This window comes from Lepidothrix coronata, unplaced genomic scaffold (assembly GCF_001604755.1).
Source record: "Lepidothrix coronata isolate B3197 unplaced genomic scaffold, Lepidothrix_coronata-1.0 Scaffold154, whole genome shotgun sequence".
Taxonomy (NCBI): Eukaryota; Metazoa; Chordata; class Aves; order Passeriformes; family Pipridae; genus Lepidothrix; species Lepidothrix coronata.
In genome coordinates, this window is record NW_016690334.1 from 127,482 (window position 1) to 147,350 (window position 19,869).

The 19,869-nt window shown below is 51.3% G+C and overlaps 1 protein-coding gene across 1 annotated transcript; it reads right to left on the minus strand.

The window, feature by feature from the left end:
* Positions 1-319: 319 nt before the first annotated feature.
* Positions 320-14,779, minus strand: LAT2 (linker for activation of T-cells family member 2). The gene is made up of 13 exons (XM_017828879.1): positions 14,700-14,779; positions 9,688-9,791; positions 8,992-9,031; positions 7,492-7,535; positions 6,640-6,694; positions 5,952-5,995; positions 5,131-5,169; positions 4,515-4,545; positions 4,321-4,397; positions 3,828-3,893; positions 3,013-3,081; positions 2,084-2,168; positions 320-1,144 (listed from the first exon to the last, which is right to left on the minus strand). Exons 2-13 carry the CDS (start codon positions 9,773-9,775, stop codon positions 1,126-1,128), a joined length of 657 nt encoding a protein of 218 aa, XP_017684368.1. The 5' UTR covers positions 9,776-9,791; positions 14,700-14,779; the 3' UTR covers positions 320-1,125.
* Positions 14,780-19,869: the final 5,090 nt, after the last annotated feature.

The following is a 19,869-nucleotide window of genomic DNA, read 5'->3' on the forward strand; positions in this document are numbered from 1 at the left end:
AAATAGAGCCAAGTCATTTGCAGCAGGAAGCACCTGACATCCCTTCTCCCGCTCCAGGGCTCGCTCACCCTCAGCTCCCCTTCTCTGCTCACTCTTACTGTCCCAAAGAGGTGAGTGTGGGCTGTGTTCTTTGCCAAAGCACAGTTTCCTGAACCGGTTTTGAGGAAGGCGGCTTTTAGGGAGCGACATTTTCTCCCCGGGAGATCCTGCACATCACTCCGTGTCACCTCATGTGCTCCCGTTTCAGCATCACCCAACTGCGCAGACAACATCTGCATCACAGCAAAGCACAACAAAGCACCACATTTTCTTTGGAAGCTTTTCAATTTTAATAAATAAGTGGTCCAAAAGGGCCAGATCTGTGCATCAGGGCTCAGGAGACCGGGGTCCTGTCTCAGGGCTGATGTTCCTACAGCCCTACCGAGGGACTGGTGCAGTGTCTGAGGCTGGTGGCTGTGGATCTGACCCTCTCAGTTGCTGCTGGTTCTTTGTATCCTTATGAAACAGATACTGAAACACGAGGAAAACTGCCACAGATCAACACTGTGAATCACAAGCTGTGGATAAGGCAGGGACTTAATCCTCTTTAGCTTTTGTGAACAGGTTGGTATCTCATTGAGCTCCACAGAACTACTGCTGTTGTAAATACAACCTCTGCCTTGCCAATTCCTCTCTTGTAGGAAACTGCTTCTATAGGAGAGCACAGGAACTACATCAGAACATAATCCCTCAGGCTTAGTACCATCGTGCATGAGTCACCCTGACAAATTAAGTAACTGGCTGCATTACTGCTCAGCAATTTAAGGATTCACTTCATGCTTGGCAGGAGAAAACATTGCACAGACTGGCCACCCTCCCTCGAGTGGAGCTGCAGGGAAATGAGGTGGGATGACGAGGTGGGGGCCTGCCCGTGGTCCCTGTGGGCAGAGAGCTTTGTCCAGTTGCAGGTTTGCAGTTGGGACTTCTGTGGGCCTTCAAGCAGAGCATTTCTTCCTTTCAGTAACATCCCTTCTATGTGATTGTGGGCACAATTTGGAGAAGAGATTTCACTGAGGGCTGGAAATCTCCCCTCTCCTCCTGTGCGTGCTCGCTGGGTGAGCTCCTGCAGCTCAGCCAAGGATTTCTTCAGACTTTATGCAGAATACTTGAAATAAGAGGGGAAAAAAACCAGTGAGTTCTCTGACTTTTAACCTCTGTTTTCAGTTTAACTCTGCTGCCTGCTACGTTTTCTTTCCAGGGACAAGTAGTGATGTACATGACAAAATGTCCATGTCTAAGCAAAAGCCCCAGTCGTGCTCCCAGATGATGATGCCTGAGCAGAACAAGGGGCACAGAGGTGCCAGGAGCCCATTTCTGAATTCAGCCTCCCTTGGTGGAAAAGTTCTGCTGGCATTTGTTGGTTGGATGTGGGGATTTTACAACTTTACTCTGCTAGGAAAGGCTACAACAGAGGCATTGGTGTAAGGACAATCCCACTGGGTCTTTGTGGGTGCTCCGAGAATAAAAGCCTGACAGGGAGAGCAACACTGGTCCCAGTCTGTCTCCCAGCTGGAGTCCTAGTCCAGTCTGGAGCAGGGTGACCAGCACTAACCAGTAGGTCATTCACTGTCCCTCAGTGTCATACAACCTCTCTGCAGCTCTCCAAAGGGTTTTACTTTATCTGCCTTGAGTAATTACTAAAGAATTACTAAAGAATTCTTGATCAGCAGCATCAGTTTGGTGCTGATAATGGGGCAGGACATGTGGTCTTAGCACAGCAGACAGGGCTTGGCTGAGCCCAGGGCATCCCTTACACTGCTGAGCCTCAGAGCTGCACAGACCATGAGGGGTCCGCAGCATGTAGGACGTGGATTCCACAAATTTGTCTCCACAGTCCGCATTAGTCAGATTGGCATCAGCCAAAGATGTGGCACAGCACAGGATGGGCTCCTCCTGCTCCCCCACTGCCCACGTGGGCTGCTGGGCATGGGCTCCAGCCAAGCTCCCTTTCTCATAAACCAAATTCTCCCACCCCTAAATAAACACCATAAACCCAATCCTCCCACCCCTACATAAACACGTCGACCATTTGCTCTGTTTTCACCTTTGCTTTGACAGCAGGGCAGGGACTGATGCAGGAGCTGTGTTGATGTAGACTGGCTCCTCATCCGGGCTCTCTGTCTGCAGGGCTGCAGGCGAGGATGGGAACCACTGATCAGTGAGTGGGCTGATGTAAAAACACACACAACACCCCCCGGACACTCTGTGTGTCCAGCCTTTGGTGCTGACATGTTTTTGTGCCTGGGCTAAGAAACCTCAGATCAGTGCCAAGGTCTCCTTGAAGAGGCTTCAAAGTGGTCACAGCAAGTTTGTAAACACTCTGGAAGCAGCGAGCCTGGACAGCTCTTCAGAGCATAAAGAGATGGACTTAGATTTAATCTAGAGAGTGTGCAAACGGGATAACAAGAATCAGTTGGCTAAGGCAGCTCTCACACCAGAGACAGAAAGCTCTCAAATGTACCTGTGTGCACTCACCACTATCTCCCAGGCCAGGCTTCCCCCCGCGCCTCACAGGAAGCCACACGTTAGATTAAACTGTGGTTAAAAGGTCAGCTTGAGAAACAGGCACCCTCAAACACAGCAGGAGAGCCACGGGCTGGCCCCCTGCGTATGTGCTGTCTAATTCTTTGTCAGAGGGGGTTACACAGCTGTGCTTGCACCAGGGCAACTTCAAATGGAAGAGGATATAAGACACGAAGAGCAACATTACTCTGTAGCACCCCACGGTCAGGGTTTGGGCACGCAGTGGCCTTGTGAGTTTGAGAAACACCACGTCCCATCACAGCAGCATTCAGATACAAGAGTTTGTAGCAGTTTGCACATTGCCTTGGATTGTACATCATGGATGGCTGGGAATAAAATTGCTCAAGACAGGCAATGCATTGCCCTGGCATGGTCTGTGCTGTTCTAGGGCACCAGGCACCCTGCCCACGAATCCCATCCCCAAACAGCAAACGAGTCCTGACAACGTACCTTCCTCTTGCTGCAGCTTCCATGTGTGCATGGCCTCGCTGTTCTCGTAGTCTGCAGCCTCATCTGTGACTAAGGAGAGTTTGGGCAGGATGATGCTGAACAGCAAATGGTCTAAAAATGGCCCTCTGTGAAAGCCCCGCTCCCGCCGCCGTGCCCCGACCGCGGCGCTGTTTCCAGCCAGACCTGCTGATGCTGCCTCATCTCTTTCCAGCCCTGGCCACGTGCCTGGATCACTGCAGGCACGGATGGGGATCAGACGGGTCCCCGCTGCTCCTGCCTCCTCCAATGCCTCCGTGCACAACCAGGCAGGAGCAGGGCAGGCTTTAGCCATGCACAGAGTGTGTGTTAATTCGCTGAAGGAAACCAAACTGACTTCCTATTTTGATTGCAACCTCCCAGGAGTGGTGCTGGAAGCCCTGAAGCAGACACTGTGGTCCAGCATCATCCTCCAGCAGCTTCTCTGCTGGCAGGACATGGTGAGCAACCTGAGCTGGGGGCTAGAGCCATGATCAGCCTGGCTGGAGCAACACTAAAATGCTAGAGAAGATGCAGATCCCAAAGCTCCTGGATTCCTACAGAACCCCCAAGTCAAAGGAATCAGTTTGGAGGTATCACCACACGTATTTTCCTGCAGAAGGGGGAAATGCTCTGTACCTGCAGCAGCCCTGGCTCCCCGACTCCACGGCACAGAGCTGACAGGAGGAGCTGAGCCTGAAAAGGACAGGGTTTCCCTCAGCTGAGCAGGTCATCATCCCCCTCTGCACCTCCAGATACCTTTGTGGGACACACATGAACCATGATGGCAACACACCTACCCGGGTCAAAGCCGTGAGACACTCCAATGATGACATTTTCATAGGAATAGGAATCCTCCTCTTTCTCTGGTGGAGGGAAGAAAGAGGGGACACAAGGGACTTAAGGAAGTGCAAGTGACCTGGGAAGACCCCTCAGCACCTGCAGGAGGGGGCTGTTTACCACAATGAAACACAAATTGGCTAAAAAGTCATTGGTCCTTGTGATGGCCTGTGCTGAGCCAGGGGTGGGGTGTCCCAGCACAGATGAACTGGGGGGTCACTGCCCCACAGGAGCACTGTCACCAGTGCAGTGGGGTGACCCTGTTTATAAGGCAACAGATGGACTGATGGGAGCTTGGACATCTCTCAAGCCCCATGGCTCTGCTACACCCTTTAATGAACTTGTCTCCTGGATCTGCTCTTGCTTCAGGCCACAGTGATGCACAGACCTGGGCAAGAACAGCCTCACAAGCTCCCTGGAGACATAGAACAGCCAGGCTGGAGGAAAACCCACCTGGCTCTCCTGGAGACCTACCCTTGGGTCGAATGAAGAACCTGGCACGGTTGTTGTAATCCAGAGAAATGGGCTCCCTGTGGGCAGAGCAGCACTGTCAGCTCCTCCTGCACCCACAGGCTCCCCAGGCCGAGCTATGGGAGCACCAGGACAGCACTGGGACCAGTATGGTTTCACTCAGTGAAGGTACTTACACGTAGTCAGAGTCCCCTTGCAGATAATCCTCTGCAAGAACAAGGGTTTGGTGTCAGCACCCCACACCAGGGCATCAACCAAACTGCCATCCCCGAGCACAGCCCGACAAACCCCTGGAGCACAGCCATGGCACATGTCCCCAGCAGCCACAAAGCCCTGGCATGGCCCCAGAGCCCGTCCAGAGCAGAGCCAGGGGGCTGGGGCAGGGGGGGACGGCCCCGATCCACCCCAGGCCCTGAGAAAACCCCGGCTCACCGCTTCTCATGGACACATCCTGCCAGCTGGCAGGGAGAAGGGGAATATGGGAATATCCTCCCTGGCTTGGGAAAGGAGAGCACAGTCCCCCACACCAATAATCCTCTTAGGGCAGGCGCCAGCTCACAGTGCCCTGGGTGGGAGTGGGGGACTCGGGAGCATCCGTCCCCTCCGCTCTGCCCGTTAATCAGATCAAGTTGTGTCTCACAAAGCAATCTCTAAATTGACCAAGCAGCAGCTCTGCCAGCTGCAGTGCTGGCTGCCTGTGTGCTCCCTGCTGGCTCCCATTCCCGGGAAGCTCCCATCCCCGTGGCAGCCTTCCCTCCCAAACCCCCCCAGATGTGTGGCTGCAGCATTTACCTGTCAGGAAATTCTGGTACCTGGACTCATCCCTGCTCCCTGGGGGCAAGAGAGGGGCACGTTACCCTTGGGCTCAGGCAGAGTGATGGGAGCAGTTTGACGATGAAGCAACCAAACGTTTTGGCACCGGCAGCTCTGCCCTCGCTCAGCTCTGAGCTCTGACAGGTTGGACACTCCAGGGCAGGGGTGCTGGGACAGCCAGGGGTGATATTTAAATAGTCTGTCCCCATGGATTGAGCCAGGACTGGTCAGGCATAGCAGGATGAGCACTGGATTTTAAACTTGGACCCAGGTTAAACCCAGATGGTCCAGCTCAGGGCCCCCAACATAAGATGGATGTGCAGCTGTTGGAGCAAGTCCAGAGGAGGCCATGGAGATGTTCCAAGGGCTGGAGCCCCTCTGCTCTGGAAACAGGCTGGGAGAGCTGGGGGTGTTCAGCTGGAGAAGAGAAGCTTCAGGGAGACCTGAGAGCCCCTTCCAGGGCCTAAAGGGGCTCTGAGGGACTTGGGACAAGGGATGGAGGGACAGGACAAGGAGGAATGGCTTCCCTTGCCAGAAGGCAAGGTTAGATGGGATATTGGGAAGAAACCCTTCCCTGGGAGGGTGGTGAGGCCCTGGCACAGGCTGCCCAGAGAAGCTGTGGCTGCCCCATCCCTGGAAGTGTCCAAGGCCAGGTTGGACGTGGCTTGGATCAACCTGGGCTAGTGGAAGGTGTCCCTGCCCATGGCAGGGGGTTGGAATGAGATGATTAACTTGAAAGGTCCCTTCCAACCCAAACCATTCTGTGACTGAACCTGGGCCTGTCCCAGGGACACACTCACCATATCCAGCGTGGTGGGAAGCACTGAGCTGCTCGGTGGTTTTCCTGGAAGAGACAAAAGAGACCTAAAATCCCAGGTCTGAGCAAACCCTACCAGGGTTACAAACCACCAGAGGGACCATCCACAAAAGCTCCCTGTGAGGTTATCACAGCACATGCATGGAGCAATGGAAGAGGAAGGAATTTCGGGTCAAATCCCAAAATGGGAATAACTAGGCCTATATTCTGCAGCAGAGTTACTGCAACTATGTGGTTCTTGGGGCTTTAAGTGATGGGGAGAAGTGGATTTATCACATCAAATCGTTTGTAAGCAAAGAATGGCCATTTCTTTTTCCTGATGTTCCTACTATGTACAGCCACAGCTTGTTTCCTTGGGTTTGATTTAATTGCTTGCCAGAAGAATGCAGTGAGACTGAAGACAGCCCAGAAAAAGTCTAAAGCTACCACTGTCCACTGATAAATGAAGCAGCCTGACTGAGTTGAAGATGTCCCTGCTCCTTGCAGGGAGGTTGAACTACATGGCCTTTTAAAGGTCACTTCCAACCCAAAGCATTCTTTAATTCTAAGCACAGCCCAAGCCACATCTACAGGGCTCAGAGCCCAATCCCAAATCCCAAACATTTATGTATCTTGGGTGAATTTCATCCAACCTTGGCTCTACAGCTAGACTGTTTGTTTTTTTTACCTACCTTGCTATTGATAAGTTTTCAGGTCCCTTAGTTTTTTCCAGCCTTCGGGTTGCACCTGGCACCAAGAACAAAACGGGTGTCGATTATTATGGCAGCAGCAGATTTTTCAAAGAGCACAGAGCATCCACCAGTGAGGGTTCCCCAGGACTGGCAGGCGTTTTCCTAATGCATCCCAAAATAACTTCCAAAAGTGGCCAAAACAGGAAACAACCAGAGGAAAAGCTGGTGTCTGACCGCAGAGCGAACACTCGCTGGGGGAAGCTACAATCCCAGCTGCTGCCTTGTTGTCTGCTCTCCCCCAGACCTGCTCGATCTGGGGGCCATTCCCTGCTCTTCACACTGCAGATCATGAGCTTTGGTTGAGCTGGGCTGAAGCAAAGACTCATAGGGGGGTTATGGGGCTCCAACCCAGAAGGGACCCAGGGCAGGGCTCATCTGCGGACGGTGACGCTTCGTACAGACCCGGCAGCAGCTCGTTGTGATACAGAACTCAAAAGGTCAGCGCCAAACCCAGCCTGGTGCAGGAAGCAGTGAGGGGGGATGATGAATGACTCACTCCTGTCACTTCAGGCTCACCCACACCTTCATTTTCACAGGGTGCACAGTGTGGTTCGAAGAGCCCCAGTTATTGAGGTGTCGCTTTTCAACCTCATCGCTTTAGTGAATTGTTTTCAACGCAAAGGGAATTTTTTTTCCCTAGAGCTCAGAATTTGCATCCCTAGAAGCATCTAAGGTGGCTTTGACAATCCAGGTCTCATCATTTCACTGCCTGGTGTCAAGGTGACCCCTTGAATTTCACTTTCTCCCTGTTCTGTGCCTGCAGGACCCCCACCCCACGAGGCAGATACTCACTGGAATGGGATCGAATCACCTCAAACCTCTGCTGGCTTTCAAGCCTGGAAAAAAGAGCAGCACAACCTCAGCTGAATTTTGGGGTTGATGACAAGGAAAAGAGATGCAAGAGACCTTGTTGTTTAGTGAGTGGAGGACAGAGAGCACGAACTCCATGCTGGGCTTGGTGAAGTGCCAAGGTGCAGGAGCAGTATGAGCTGGGAGCAGTATCCCAGACTCCTCACTGACCCTTTAAAGTCAAGATGTGCTTTTGGACCATTGGTAGAGTAGCCAACATCAGCTAAGGGAAGGACACAGGGATGAGGAAAACATCATTTAGGATAATTCCTACTCTGACTCTTTATCCACCAGTTAAGGCCAGAAGAGCCTTTTGACCCACAGAAAAAAATGGGTGTTCACCCATGAAATGGGTTCAAACTCCATTGCTTCACCTCCAATGCTGCCCCTGCCCTCTCAGCATCCCTTAACATCAACCTGAAAAAAATAACATGTTATCAACAATAAAAATAACACCCATGCCCAGAAACCTCTTTACTTCTTGGTTAAGAGGAGAGCTGCTCGTCAGAGCACAAGAGGATTCAACATCTCTTCTACTGCAAGTATTAACTCTGATTTTGGGAAGCCTTTCCCCCCCAGTTTCATTGGGGTCACCCCATGCCCAGCCAGGATTCACAGCTCAGGGCTGACAGGAGATGGGGTGTCAGAGGACCCCAATGCAAATGTGTGGAGTCAAAGCACTTTGCTTGCAGAACACCCCAACTAACCCAAAGCAGACCTCTGAAAAGAGCACACAACATCACGAGCCTGAGGTCAAACCACTTAATCCAGACACAAATTACAAGAAGTTGGGGCAATTCAGCAGGAGCCCACAAGGGATGAAGCCTGTGGGGGACAGAACCTGGACTGGCTGCTCCAACAGTCTGTGATGGAGCACACCACAGAAACAAACACCCCGACCCCTTTGCAGAGCCCCTCTGCACCTCCTTTGCTCCTGTAACAAAGGCTACAACCCAGCTTTTCTTTTTCTTCGTATAATTTACTGTGGTTTGTCTGTTGCTGAAGGAAATAAGGGGGGGTGCATGTGTGTACACTGCATTTCCTTCATTTCTTGTGCTCAGTGGTTGCTCTGGAACAGGGTCCCTCCAGCACCAGCCACGGGCAGGGGCTTCTTTATGAAGTTACCAATCTCTCCACCACATCTCAGGCCATGACAGGTCAGGATAAGGACTTGCCCTTCTCTCCCAGACCTTTTCCCTACTAGTTAATAACTCACGGACATCACAGTCAGAGCTTCAGTTTCACTTTGGATTATTCTTTTTAAAGGCATTACCCCTCTAGCAGTGCCCTGAGCTGAGGCACATTGCCCTGCATGCCCCATCCTGGCATTAGTTTATTTTATTTTATATAAATCTGGATTTCAGCTTGGCTCTGGCTCTGGCCAGGGTCCTACCCCAGGTGAGCTGTTTTAGGGGAGAAACACAATCGTGAAAGGCAACTTACTGACTCCTGTGCTCACTCAGTCGCATCTCCCTCTTGGTAGCTGGAAGACAAGGAAATAAAAAGCTCTTAGAAAGAAGATTTGGGAGTCAGAGATCAGAAAGACCAATAAGACACATTCACAAAACTTCTCCAACACAACAGGACAGCGGAGGCAGCGAGCAGCAGCTACGATAAGGTTTGGATTAATTTTCTTGAAACCACGTTTAAATCCTTGGGTTTGTCTCAGACCCTGCAAAGCAAGGCAGCCAGTCCTGTCCCTAAACCCCAAACTGCAGCCTCTCTCCCACACTAAAACCCACCCAGTGCTCGGGGAGGGGCTCAAACCCCCACTGGGTGCTCATCCCACTCTCTGTATGAATTTATCTCCAGACTGCCCCAGACCCTCTGCCCGATTTTCTCCACCTGGAGCCGGTCCTCCCGGATGGGGTGTCCCAAAGCCACCACCACGATGACCACGGAGAGGGGTCTGCAGCCCACAGTGTTACACCCACCCCAGGCACGGGGGGCTGCAGTTCTGGGTGGTCCTTCCCCAGCTCTCCGGCCGCCAGCAGAGCCCGTTCCCACCCAGCTCTTGGGAGCATCCCCGCGGGGGCAAAGCTCCCGAGCTGGCAGGTGGCTGAGCAGAACCAAACCCACCCGGGGGGGGGGGATTTTCCAAGAGGAAAGGCCCTCCCAGAGCCCGCAGGCAGGACTCACCAGAGAGCTGGCACTTGACGCAGAGGCTGACGGCCGCCCCGAGCAGCATCAGCGCGGCGGCCGCCCCGAGCAGCTCCGGCTGCACCATCCCGGCCACGTCCAGCCTGGAACACAGCGGGGAGCGGAGCCCCGTGAGCACCGGGGGCGTGTGGGGCTGTGAGGCCATCGCTCAGGAAGATTTACCCCTAAACAGCCACCCGCTGTTTGCCCTCACAGCCCCCCGGAGCCAGGGGGGTGCTGAGGATGCACAAGAGACACCTCCAGAGCCCCTTCCCCGCGCGGCTCCCGTTCGCTCATTCCCAACCCCACAGACGCTGCCAGCAGACACTAATTCTTTAGTATCTCGAAGAGAGGGCAAAGAGGGAGGCACTTGGCAATATTCCAGGTGCCAAGGCCTTTGCACGACGTGCTCTGGCTGTTTCCTGCAGCTCAGAGTGACTTCCAGTGTCAAATTCCCCTGTTGAGCTGGCTCAGCCGCCGGCTCTTCCCCTGCTTTCCACGACAGGCTCTTCCACAAACAGCAGCTAACATTTTGTAACAATCAGCATGATTTGGCTTCAACTTCTTCCTTTAAAATACAAAACATCCTATAAATATCACAGCAAACAGCCTGCTGGCACTGAGAGGGATTGTTTAGCCCGTTCCTATTCCCCAGGGACAGATTTTCTTTAGTTACAGATTATTTTAATTTATTTTTGTTTGTAATAAACTTCTTTTTTCCCCCAGGGATGGAGATGCTTCAAATTGCCAAAGGCCAGTATGTCATCATTCCTGGCAGGAAGTTTTCCTGCTGCCTACCTTCAACCTCCCTTATTACAACATAAGCCTGGATTATATTGGTACAGCCACTGTATATATATATACACATATATGTATATACGTGTATGTATATATATATATGTGTATATATAACCACTAATAATTAAAATAATTCAAAATAATTAAACAAATGGCATTAATAGACAACAGAAAGCAGCAGCTTGATTCTGCCCTGCTCAGAACCTTCTGCCTCTGCTTGTGTAAAGTGGAATAAATAACATTTCTCTGCCCAAAACACCCCGTTCACATGGAAGAAAACCCAAAGCCTCCTGTGGCAGCTGAGCCTGTGGGTCCTCAGCAACACCCTCCCATCCCTGCCGAGTGCTTGGCACGGCAGCTGAGCACGTTGGTGGGAGGTTTGTGGCCCAGTTTGGCACTGGAGCCCCAGTCCTATGTCAGGGTCCTAACTACCAGGGCACAGGGTAAATAATTGTGGTGTAAATCAGTGTGAGGCAGGAGAAGGAGAGGGAAGAAGTCCCCCATTTCTGCTCCAGGCAGACCCTTGAGAAAAGCAATGGCCGAAGGGGTTTGGTGTCAGCATCCTCTCAGTGGTTGCCAAACATAGTGTGGCTGCCCAAAAGTGACCTCAACTTGGCTTTGAGACCATTCTCCCTGCCTGGGAGCAAACTGGGTTTATTCCTACTCCCTCCAAGGGTGCCTGAGCTCCCAGGACACCCTCAGCTCCCAGCACTCCCTCCACCATGGCTTTGCTCTTTATAGACCCCTGGGGGCCTCTCCCTGCACAGTTTCTTGCAGCACTTTCAGCAGCAGATGGGACGAGTTGTTCCAAATTAATAATGTGCCCAGACCCACCCTGGAGGTGCAGAACCATCACCCTCAGCCACAGCCAGGACATCAGGGACAGAGCCTGGTCAAAACCATGTGGTTTCTCACGTCAGTTTTCCTTGGCTCAGAGTCTCCCACGGAAACCATGAGCTGTGGATCATCTCTGAAGCATCTGCCAGAGGCAGCTGAGGGAAGGTGACCTGATGCTGGTGACTGACACACAAAGGGCTGCAGTGCTGCTGCTTTGTTTGTGGGATTTTTGGCTTTTTTTTTTCTTTTTTTTTTTCCCTTTTTTGCTTTAAAGTGAAGGCCAGGCAGGGCTGAAGGCCCCTGACAACACTGACAGTTTGTCCCATTGCACGACAGGCCACCATCTCCCTTCCAGAGCCAATTGTATTTCTTCTGCAGGCAGTAAGGCAGCAACCCCCTGCTGCTCCTGAGCCCCCCCCACTCACCAGGAACACCAAAGGTGGTTATTTGAGGGGTTGCCAAGCAGGGCATGGTGTGTCCCACCCCATCACAGCATCCCCCCAAGAGAAAGCTCCCAAGTCACACACACACAGTGAGCCCAGAGGTCATTTGTGCTCCCCAAAACACCCAGGTCCACGGAAATCCTTTCTTTAGGAACAAGCCCTGCTCTGGTAAGGAGCTGACAGAAGGAGGTGATAAGCAGATTTGCGACAAGCAGAAGGCTGGAAGCACTTACTCACGGCTGGCAGGATATAAATAAAATATTTGGAAGGCTGAACGTGCTTCCCTGCACTCTGCCTTGGGGAGAGGGAGAGAATAAATAGACTCGAGCCACTGAGATCTCCACACAGAAGGACACGTGGAGTTCATGGCTGGCCAGCCTTGCTTTTGAGATGCTAAATCCAAACCCAGGGAGGAAACAGGTTCCCATGTAGTTTAGGAGTGACATTTGGGTAGTGCCGCAATGCCCTGTGCTGTTCACACGCTTCCCTCTTCTCCTTTGGCCTGTTTTTCCCCCTTTTTGTGCCCACAGGAGTCTCTCCCTGCACAAGTGGGGCCACACTCCCAGCAGTGAGCACAGCCTGACCAGCACAGCCCATAAATCCCCTGGGAGCAGCTGCTCCAGACAAGCAATTCCCGGGAGAGCAACACACCGGAGTCTGGATCCAGCTGTGGCCTCCATGGCACCTCTCCTGGGAGGGGGAAGCCTTCCCAAACAGGGGCTGCTCCTTCCATGGCCTCAGATATTTTTAGCAATAAAAAAGACAGGCTTTTTTTAAAAAAAAAAAAAATGGGAAGCATTAACGAACTTGCAAAAGCTCATTCTCCCTGTGCCAGGTCTCGTCAGCCTGGCTGCTGGTGTGGAAGGTCTCTAGTCCTAAATAACCCAGTAACAGGGCTCACTATGAAGAGCCAAGGGAAGGAGAGGTGGATTTATCCAGGAAGATCAAAAGGCCTTTTAAGTCCACTAAAAGGGGAGAGTGAGAGGAAATGGACACTCGTGTCCAAGAGCAACACACTGAAGTGAGAGAAGCTGCTTGAATCGAAATAAGACAATTCTGGCTTATAAAATGAGTGGGGATGCACTGGATATGCACAGGCTAGAAATAAAATTCCTAATGGATGGAAAGCCTGTGAGAAACTTTCCGACACCGGCAGAAGAGGCACAAAACTCACCAAAAAAAGAAAAAAAAAACCTGCAAGAGCACTTAAACTTAAACTTTTTGCTGAGAAACCAGGAGAGAGAGGAATGTGTTGATGTGGCCTCAGCAATGTCTGGTTTTCCATTAGATAATTTCTCACAAAGACATTTTAGCCCTTTGCAGGGTGTCAAGTTCCCATGGCGAGATAAAGACCCAAGCTGCAGGTCTATGCAATGAATTTAACCTATTTATCAAAAAATGTCCAAAAGACAAATACAAACCAGTCACCTTCCCTCCCCTCCAGAAAGTTTTGAGGTTGGCACCAGTTTGCAGTAAATTAATTCTAATTCAGGCTGGTGGGATGAGTCACTGGTATGAAATATAAAGTGGAGAGTGTATTTAAAGCCCGGCCATATGAAATTCAGCACACTGACTTGTTGAACAGATGCAATATTCAGCTTGACTCAATGTCTCTAACGTGTCTAAGAAAAGAAACTCTACTTTCTGTTTGCCTGTGTGGTACAGATTGCCACAGAAAGTCCCATCAATTCAGAAATTAAAGTCTCAGACCAAGGAAGCTCCTGTGGCTGGAACCACTCCAGTGACCAGCGCTGAGCCTCCAGAAAAGCTCCTTTCCAGAGGTCTGCACATCCCATTTCCTACCAGATTTATGCCAGTGTGAGGTTTCTTAGGAAAAGCTGCTGCCATACAGTTAAAGCCTGGTTTTTTCACAGCTATTCAAGCAGATCAGGGTTTATTTTATGCCAGGGGAGCAGTAGATGCATTTCAGCAGAACACAGGGCAAGAGGGGGGGAAATTGGAATTGGTAAACCGACTTTCCCACGGATTATCACTTTGGAAAAATGTGTTAAAAAAAAACCTCAGGTGGAAAATTGAGTGCAAACCCCATATCACAACACACGTGCCAGCACGAGGAGGTAATTCACAGGAATATCTGATATTTGCAACTTCCCCATCCTTCACCTCCGCTGTGAGCCCAGGGGATGCCACGTTAGCAATACAGGCAACCCTCATGTATGTAACTACACACTAAAGAGCCACGAGAATGAGCCCATCTCGCACGAGATCATCCCAAAATTATCCTCCTCTGCTCAAGCAGCTGCCCCGTGGCTCACATTACACTGAACATTGATCACAAGAGAAAACTGATGCGAGGACAAAGCTTTTCCCACCTAGGATTAGCAATTTCAAGCACTCACATGCAGTAAAATAAATACTCGTATCCACGATGCCAGTCAGCCCCGAAACCGATGGAAAACCCAGGAAGTGTCATTTGAGTCAGCCTGTTTCATAGGGTTGGGCTTTTGGAGGGGGAGCAGCAGTCCCAGAAGCAGGAGCCAAAAACAGGACCGAGCAGATCTGGGAGGAGAGGAGCTCAGCACAGACTCAATCTCCCAGAATATTTTAGCAGATGTGAATGCAGAAATAACGTTAATTAAAAACCCGCCATGCTGCCACCAGCAGATGGAGGGGGAGATGTAGAGAACAGCACTGGAATTCAGTACTGGAATCCAGGTTGCATGGGACAGACTCATCTCAGGTCCAGAAGGGTTAAACGCTGCTGAGAAGATAAGAGTTGGTAATTTCCTACCTTGGAGGCTCTCAGTGAGGGGGGAACATCCAGCACGTTGCTTTTCAGAGAGGTTTCACAGGGATGACCCCGAACCCTCCTTAAAGGTCTAGCCCAGGATGGCTGAGCTCAGTGGGACACCCCACTGCCCGCACAGCCCTCACCCCTCGCACCTTCCCCTCCCGCTCCCTCTCCCACCTCACCCGCAGCTCAGCTGCTCTCCCCGGGCTGTCCCATCTCCTCCTGCCCCTCGCGGCTGCCTCCGCTGGAGCCGGTTCCTCCAGGGCTCGTTACCCGCTGCTGGTTTCCTGTCCCCACGTGAATCACTAACCCGACATCCGCTGCCCGGCCGCTCCTGCCCCTCCTGGGCTGCCCTGAGCCTGCACAAACCCACCCGGGCAGCCTCTCGTGGGCTCCCCTGAGCCTGCACAAACCCACCCGTTCAGCCCCTGCCAGGCTCCCCAGGATGGTGTTTGCACAAACCCACTCGTTCACCCTCTCCCGGGCTTCTCTGAGCCTGCACAAACCCACCCGGGCAGCCTCTCGTGGGCTCCATGGGATGGTTTTTGTACAAACCCACCTGTTCGGCCCCTCCTGGGCTCTCCAGAGTTTACACAAACCCACCCGGGCAGCCTCTCGTGGGCTCCCCTGAGCCTGCACAAACCCACCCGTTCAGCCCCTGCCGGGCTCCCCAGGATGGTTTTTTTGTACAAACCCACCTATTCAGCCCCTGCCGGGCTCCCCAGGATGGTGTTTGCACAAACTCAGCCGTTCAGCCCCTCCCGGGCTCCCCGGGACGGTTTTTTTGTACAAACCCACCCATTCAGTCCCCTGTGGGCTCCGCAGAGTTTGCACAAACCCACCCGTTCAGCCCCTGCTGGGCTCTCCAGAGTTTACACAAACCCACCAGTTCAGTCTCTCCCGGGCTCCCCAGGAGGGTGTTTGCACAAACCCACCCGGGGAAGGCGCTCCCAGGAGCCCCGTGGTTTGTCTGCCGTGGGGAGAGGAAGAAGCTCGGGCAGCATCGTTACCAAAACAGTTGTATTTCTCTAAAAAGCAGCCTGTGCAGCAGCGGGGGGAGAACGCTGTGAGGTTTAATCTGTGAAACAGATAGTGGCTGATGGGCAAGCTCTGGGTTGATGTCCATGTGTTAGGAAAAAAATGAAAATTTCGGGCTTGATGTGCTCCAGCGCTCTGGGACCTGGGGGAGGAAGTTAACAGGGCTCGGGAAGAGGGATGTACCGCCGGTAATGGCAGGATTTGTGGGCCACAGGGACATTTGGCAGGACTCCCAAGATAAGGGGGCAGTAATTGTGCCGAGATCAGCTCCGAAGGTAGTTCTGGCAGAGGGGGATCTGTGACCACCAACCCACAGACCATCAACCCAAAAGGAGAGAAACTGAGCATGTGGACTAATTAGCACGAGAAGTGAGAGGATCATTAGCTAATAGAAGTTAGAGTGCCTATTAATAAGAGAATTATGTAACTTGTAGCCAATAAACACTAATTCCTGTGTTTGCTAAAATGAGTTAAAAGTTTTGATGACTGATGTACACGGTTTGTGGAGCAACCCCCAAGTATCTTCAGCACTGAATAAAGTCCTGTCAACTTTCCAACCTAACAAACTGGTCAGAGCTAATTTCCCAGTTTTCAATGACAGCACAGAACCACACCCAGCACCGAGGTCACTTCCCAAGCAGCCCTTGACTTTCAGATGGGCTTGGTGCCCCAAAATTTCAAGTTTCCTCTTACTGAAGTGCCTTTGCAGGATTTAACACCACTCACTGGAAGTGACAGATGCTGAAAAACTCAAGGCAGATACAGCAAACTGCAAGACCTCTCTTGGTTTTTACAGAAGAGATGATATCAAGTGTCAAAGGCAGCAAATAGCTGAGGTCACAACTGCTAATGGCCAACCCTGGGGCTGCAAGAATAAAATCATTTCTTATGCTTCAGCGTTGGCAGCTTGCAGGCAGCAGGCACAATTTCACTCTTAAAAAAAATAAACTTTAAAAAAAAAAAAATTCCTTAATTTTTTTGGTGCCCGAATAGAACGAGGGGCGCTTATGAACAACGTGGAATTTGTATACTTAGGGCTCTGTCACAGGCCATGAAACACAGATGCTGCTCCAGCACTAGGAAAGCCTGCACACACGTGGAGCTGCGGAGTTGCTGCTGCTCAGAGCAACAGCCACGGGGCACACGCGTTACAACCACAAACAAAACACCTCGTGCTGCTCTCACTGAGGCTCTGCAAAGCCTCCCTTACACACGGGCATGTAAATTATTCAGTAAAGGGAAATTTCGTTATATTTAAATTGGGGCACTCAGAAGCTGCCACAACCAGCCACCCACACCCAGCTCCCTGTGAGGGAAGGCGACTCTTCTCTCGCTGAAATGATTTAAGTCGCCAAGTGGTTACAACTTCTGCGATTCTGGGATGAAATTTGGCCCTCAAGCTTGCAGAGGGAACGCTGCTTTGATAAGATAATTAACCACTCTAAGTGCAAATAGACTTTCCCTCTTCCAATTCTAACCTGAGATGCAAAACCAATGATTTGATGCACCTGCCAGAGCTGTTCCCAGGCAAAATCCAGGTGCAGAAGCCTATCTTAAAATCAGTACCTGTAATGTGAAGCAAAGTTTGGAAGAGGCAGGCCCAGCTTTGAATTGCTAGCGTGGTTTCTGGCTTGTCTCTGTGTGGGGGACACTACCTAATGTGAAATGCTTTCCTGACTGCCAAAACAGTTGCTACAAAATCGGCACTTCTAGCAGAGGTAGTAGTTTATTAACAGCTTTCCAGAAGGGCTTTTTCATGTTCAAACATCAGCTGACAACAGAAGTTTTGCAAAAGAGTTCTTTGTGGCAGAAGTGATACTCTGAACATGCCGGAGAGATTTACAGTTCATCTTTGGTATCAGAAATCGATTTGATCAGGAACAGGCACTGCTAAAAAGGTGTATTTGCTTACAGCTTCAGGGATGACTGAGTGCTGTGGTACAGATGTTACCACAGTTGGCAGGGGCTGCACCTCCTGGGAGTGCCCAGACTGTCTCCTGCTCGACCACCCAGCCCCTCCAGAGCAGGCAGAAGTCGCTGCTGTGCCCGAGGAGCAAAGCAGCAGGGTCAGCCCAGCGTGATACAACAGCTCTTGGGCAGGGTGATGACCCTCAAAGACATCAGTCCCCTCAAGAGGCCGACCCCCTTGATTAGAGGGTAATTACTGCAGTAGCACACACTCTGTGTGTCTCCCTTCTTCATATTTCTCCTGAGAAGGGCTGGATGTAGAAGTTTAGGATGAGAGCCCTCACTCTGAGCACCTCCCAACACAGCCATGGGCTCTGCTCTTCCTAAGGCCAGTCCAGCCCCTCCAACACACACAGAACGACTCCTCAAGCACCAAACCCAGCTTGGGATACCAGGCTCTCCCCTGTGTCCATCCTCTCCCTCCTGGAACCCCTCTGCCTCATCTAGACCTGCTGCTAGAAACCACCTCTGGTCTGATCAAAGGTCAAAGAGGCAGGAGCACCCTGTTTTTATCTAGTGCAATCAGTTATAGAAAACACCACCTTACATTTCACCCTTCATGTCCTTTTCAAAGCTCACCCATTTCAGCTCAGGTTTGTTCCCCCCCCCTCCATAACAAACACATAGTTTGTAATCCTTCAGGCAGTTTCCCCAGCGAACCAAACCTGCTTTTTTACCTTTTGGTACAAAGCTGACCAGCTGCAGAGAGATCTCTTGAAGCAGAGAGGTCATGAGAACCCACCTTCCACCCTGCTCAGCTTACCCGGGCTCTGGGTAAGCCCCGAGGACTGGTTTAAATCCTTTCAGATAAAGGTGGGGGCTGCTCAGAGACCAGCTGGCTTTGCTTGAACCAGGTGTTGTGACTAACACTGATTAGAAATCAGAGGAGAAAAAGGACTGGAAAATGGTGCATCACCTAAACCTGACCTTCTGCACAAACACACACTGGAAGGTTTGAGAAAGCTCCACCGGGTTTTCCAAACTCCAACAGGCTTTTTTCTCCCCAAGCTCACAGGCTTTGTGGATCAAGCATTGCCTGCTGTGTGGGAGACCAGCATCCAAACCCCCTGAGCTCTGGGACACAATGAGCACGTGTCTCATCCCACTAATTACCCATTTTGCCAAATTTTTGCGGCAGCTTTAATGCAAAGCCACGTCTTGGAGGAGATGTTCTGTCTTGCTGAAGTAGTGCTGGGTATGTTTGTATACACCAAGAAACGGCTTTTCTCTCTGCTGGAGTGGAATGAGCCTTTCCCCAGGCAAAGGGGAAGTGCCACCTCCTCCCCTGCCCCAGCTGCACTGTCGGATCTCTGAAACCGAAAGCGGCTCCGTTCCTGCCGAAGGAAGATAAATGCTGCTACCACCCAGCGGAAAGTCAGCTCACAGCCCTGGGTGCTTCACAAAACTTGGCCCAAGTTTGCAAAGACTAATCCTGAACATCCCTACGGAGCCACAGAGCTTCTTCCCATTCTTAGTTCGTCCTTGTAGACGCAGTAATTCTGAAATTTGGACACAAAAACCTAGAAGGTTTGAATGCTTTTTATTTGAATTTTTATACAGCGATACAAATTATACAGATTTGTTACAGTACAGGTTTTGCAAGGGGTTTATAGAGGTACTTTGTGAGTTTTTGGTTTATTTAAAAGAAAGAGGCAGATCTCGGGAGCACGGTGACATGAACAAAACAATCTCATGGCAGGGAGCAAATCCCTACCACGGGGAACACTAACCTGGCTGAAACCTACTGGGCAGAAAGGTGGTGGCAGCGTTCCCAGCAACACCATCCCCAAAACATCAACCCTGGGATACTCTTGGAGCTTTACACAGGAATTGGTGAGTGTACAGGTAAGTCCTCACAGCCCTTGGATGCACTTTGCTGCAGAGGGGACAGAAATGGGGGAAGCTGATGTCACACTGAGCAGGAGATGTCACAGAACAGAGTCACTGCCACGATGGAAAAGGAAACCATAAAATGCCTCCGATTTAGTCACTCCAACAGGTACAGTAAGATGAGGACCACGATCCCAGACTGACACCACACCGTGACACCACACGTGCCACCAGAACCCGACTGCCCAATTCTTGTGCCCATCTCTGCTGGGTCCAAGTGATCAGACACAGGAGGAGCATCAGAGCTCCCTGCAGTCGCTGACACCCGGGAGAGGTGCCAGCCACACGGGCAGAGCTTTGGGAGTGTTCCTCCAGTTAGTCCAGAACACACAATGTCATCAAGATATTGCTGTTACTAACGTGCATCAGGCTTGAGAGTCAAGTGCCTGGCACTGAAGGATTAAAGCCTTTCAGAAAGCAGGATCAAAAATATGATTACACCATCCTAAATGTTTG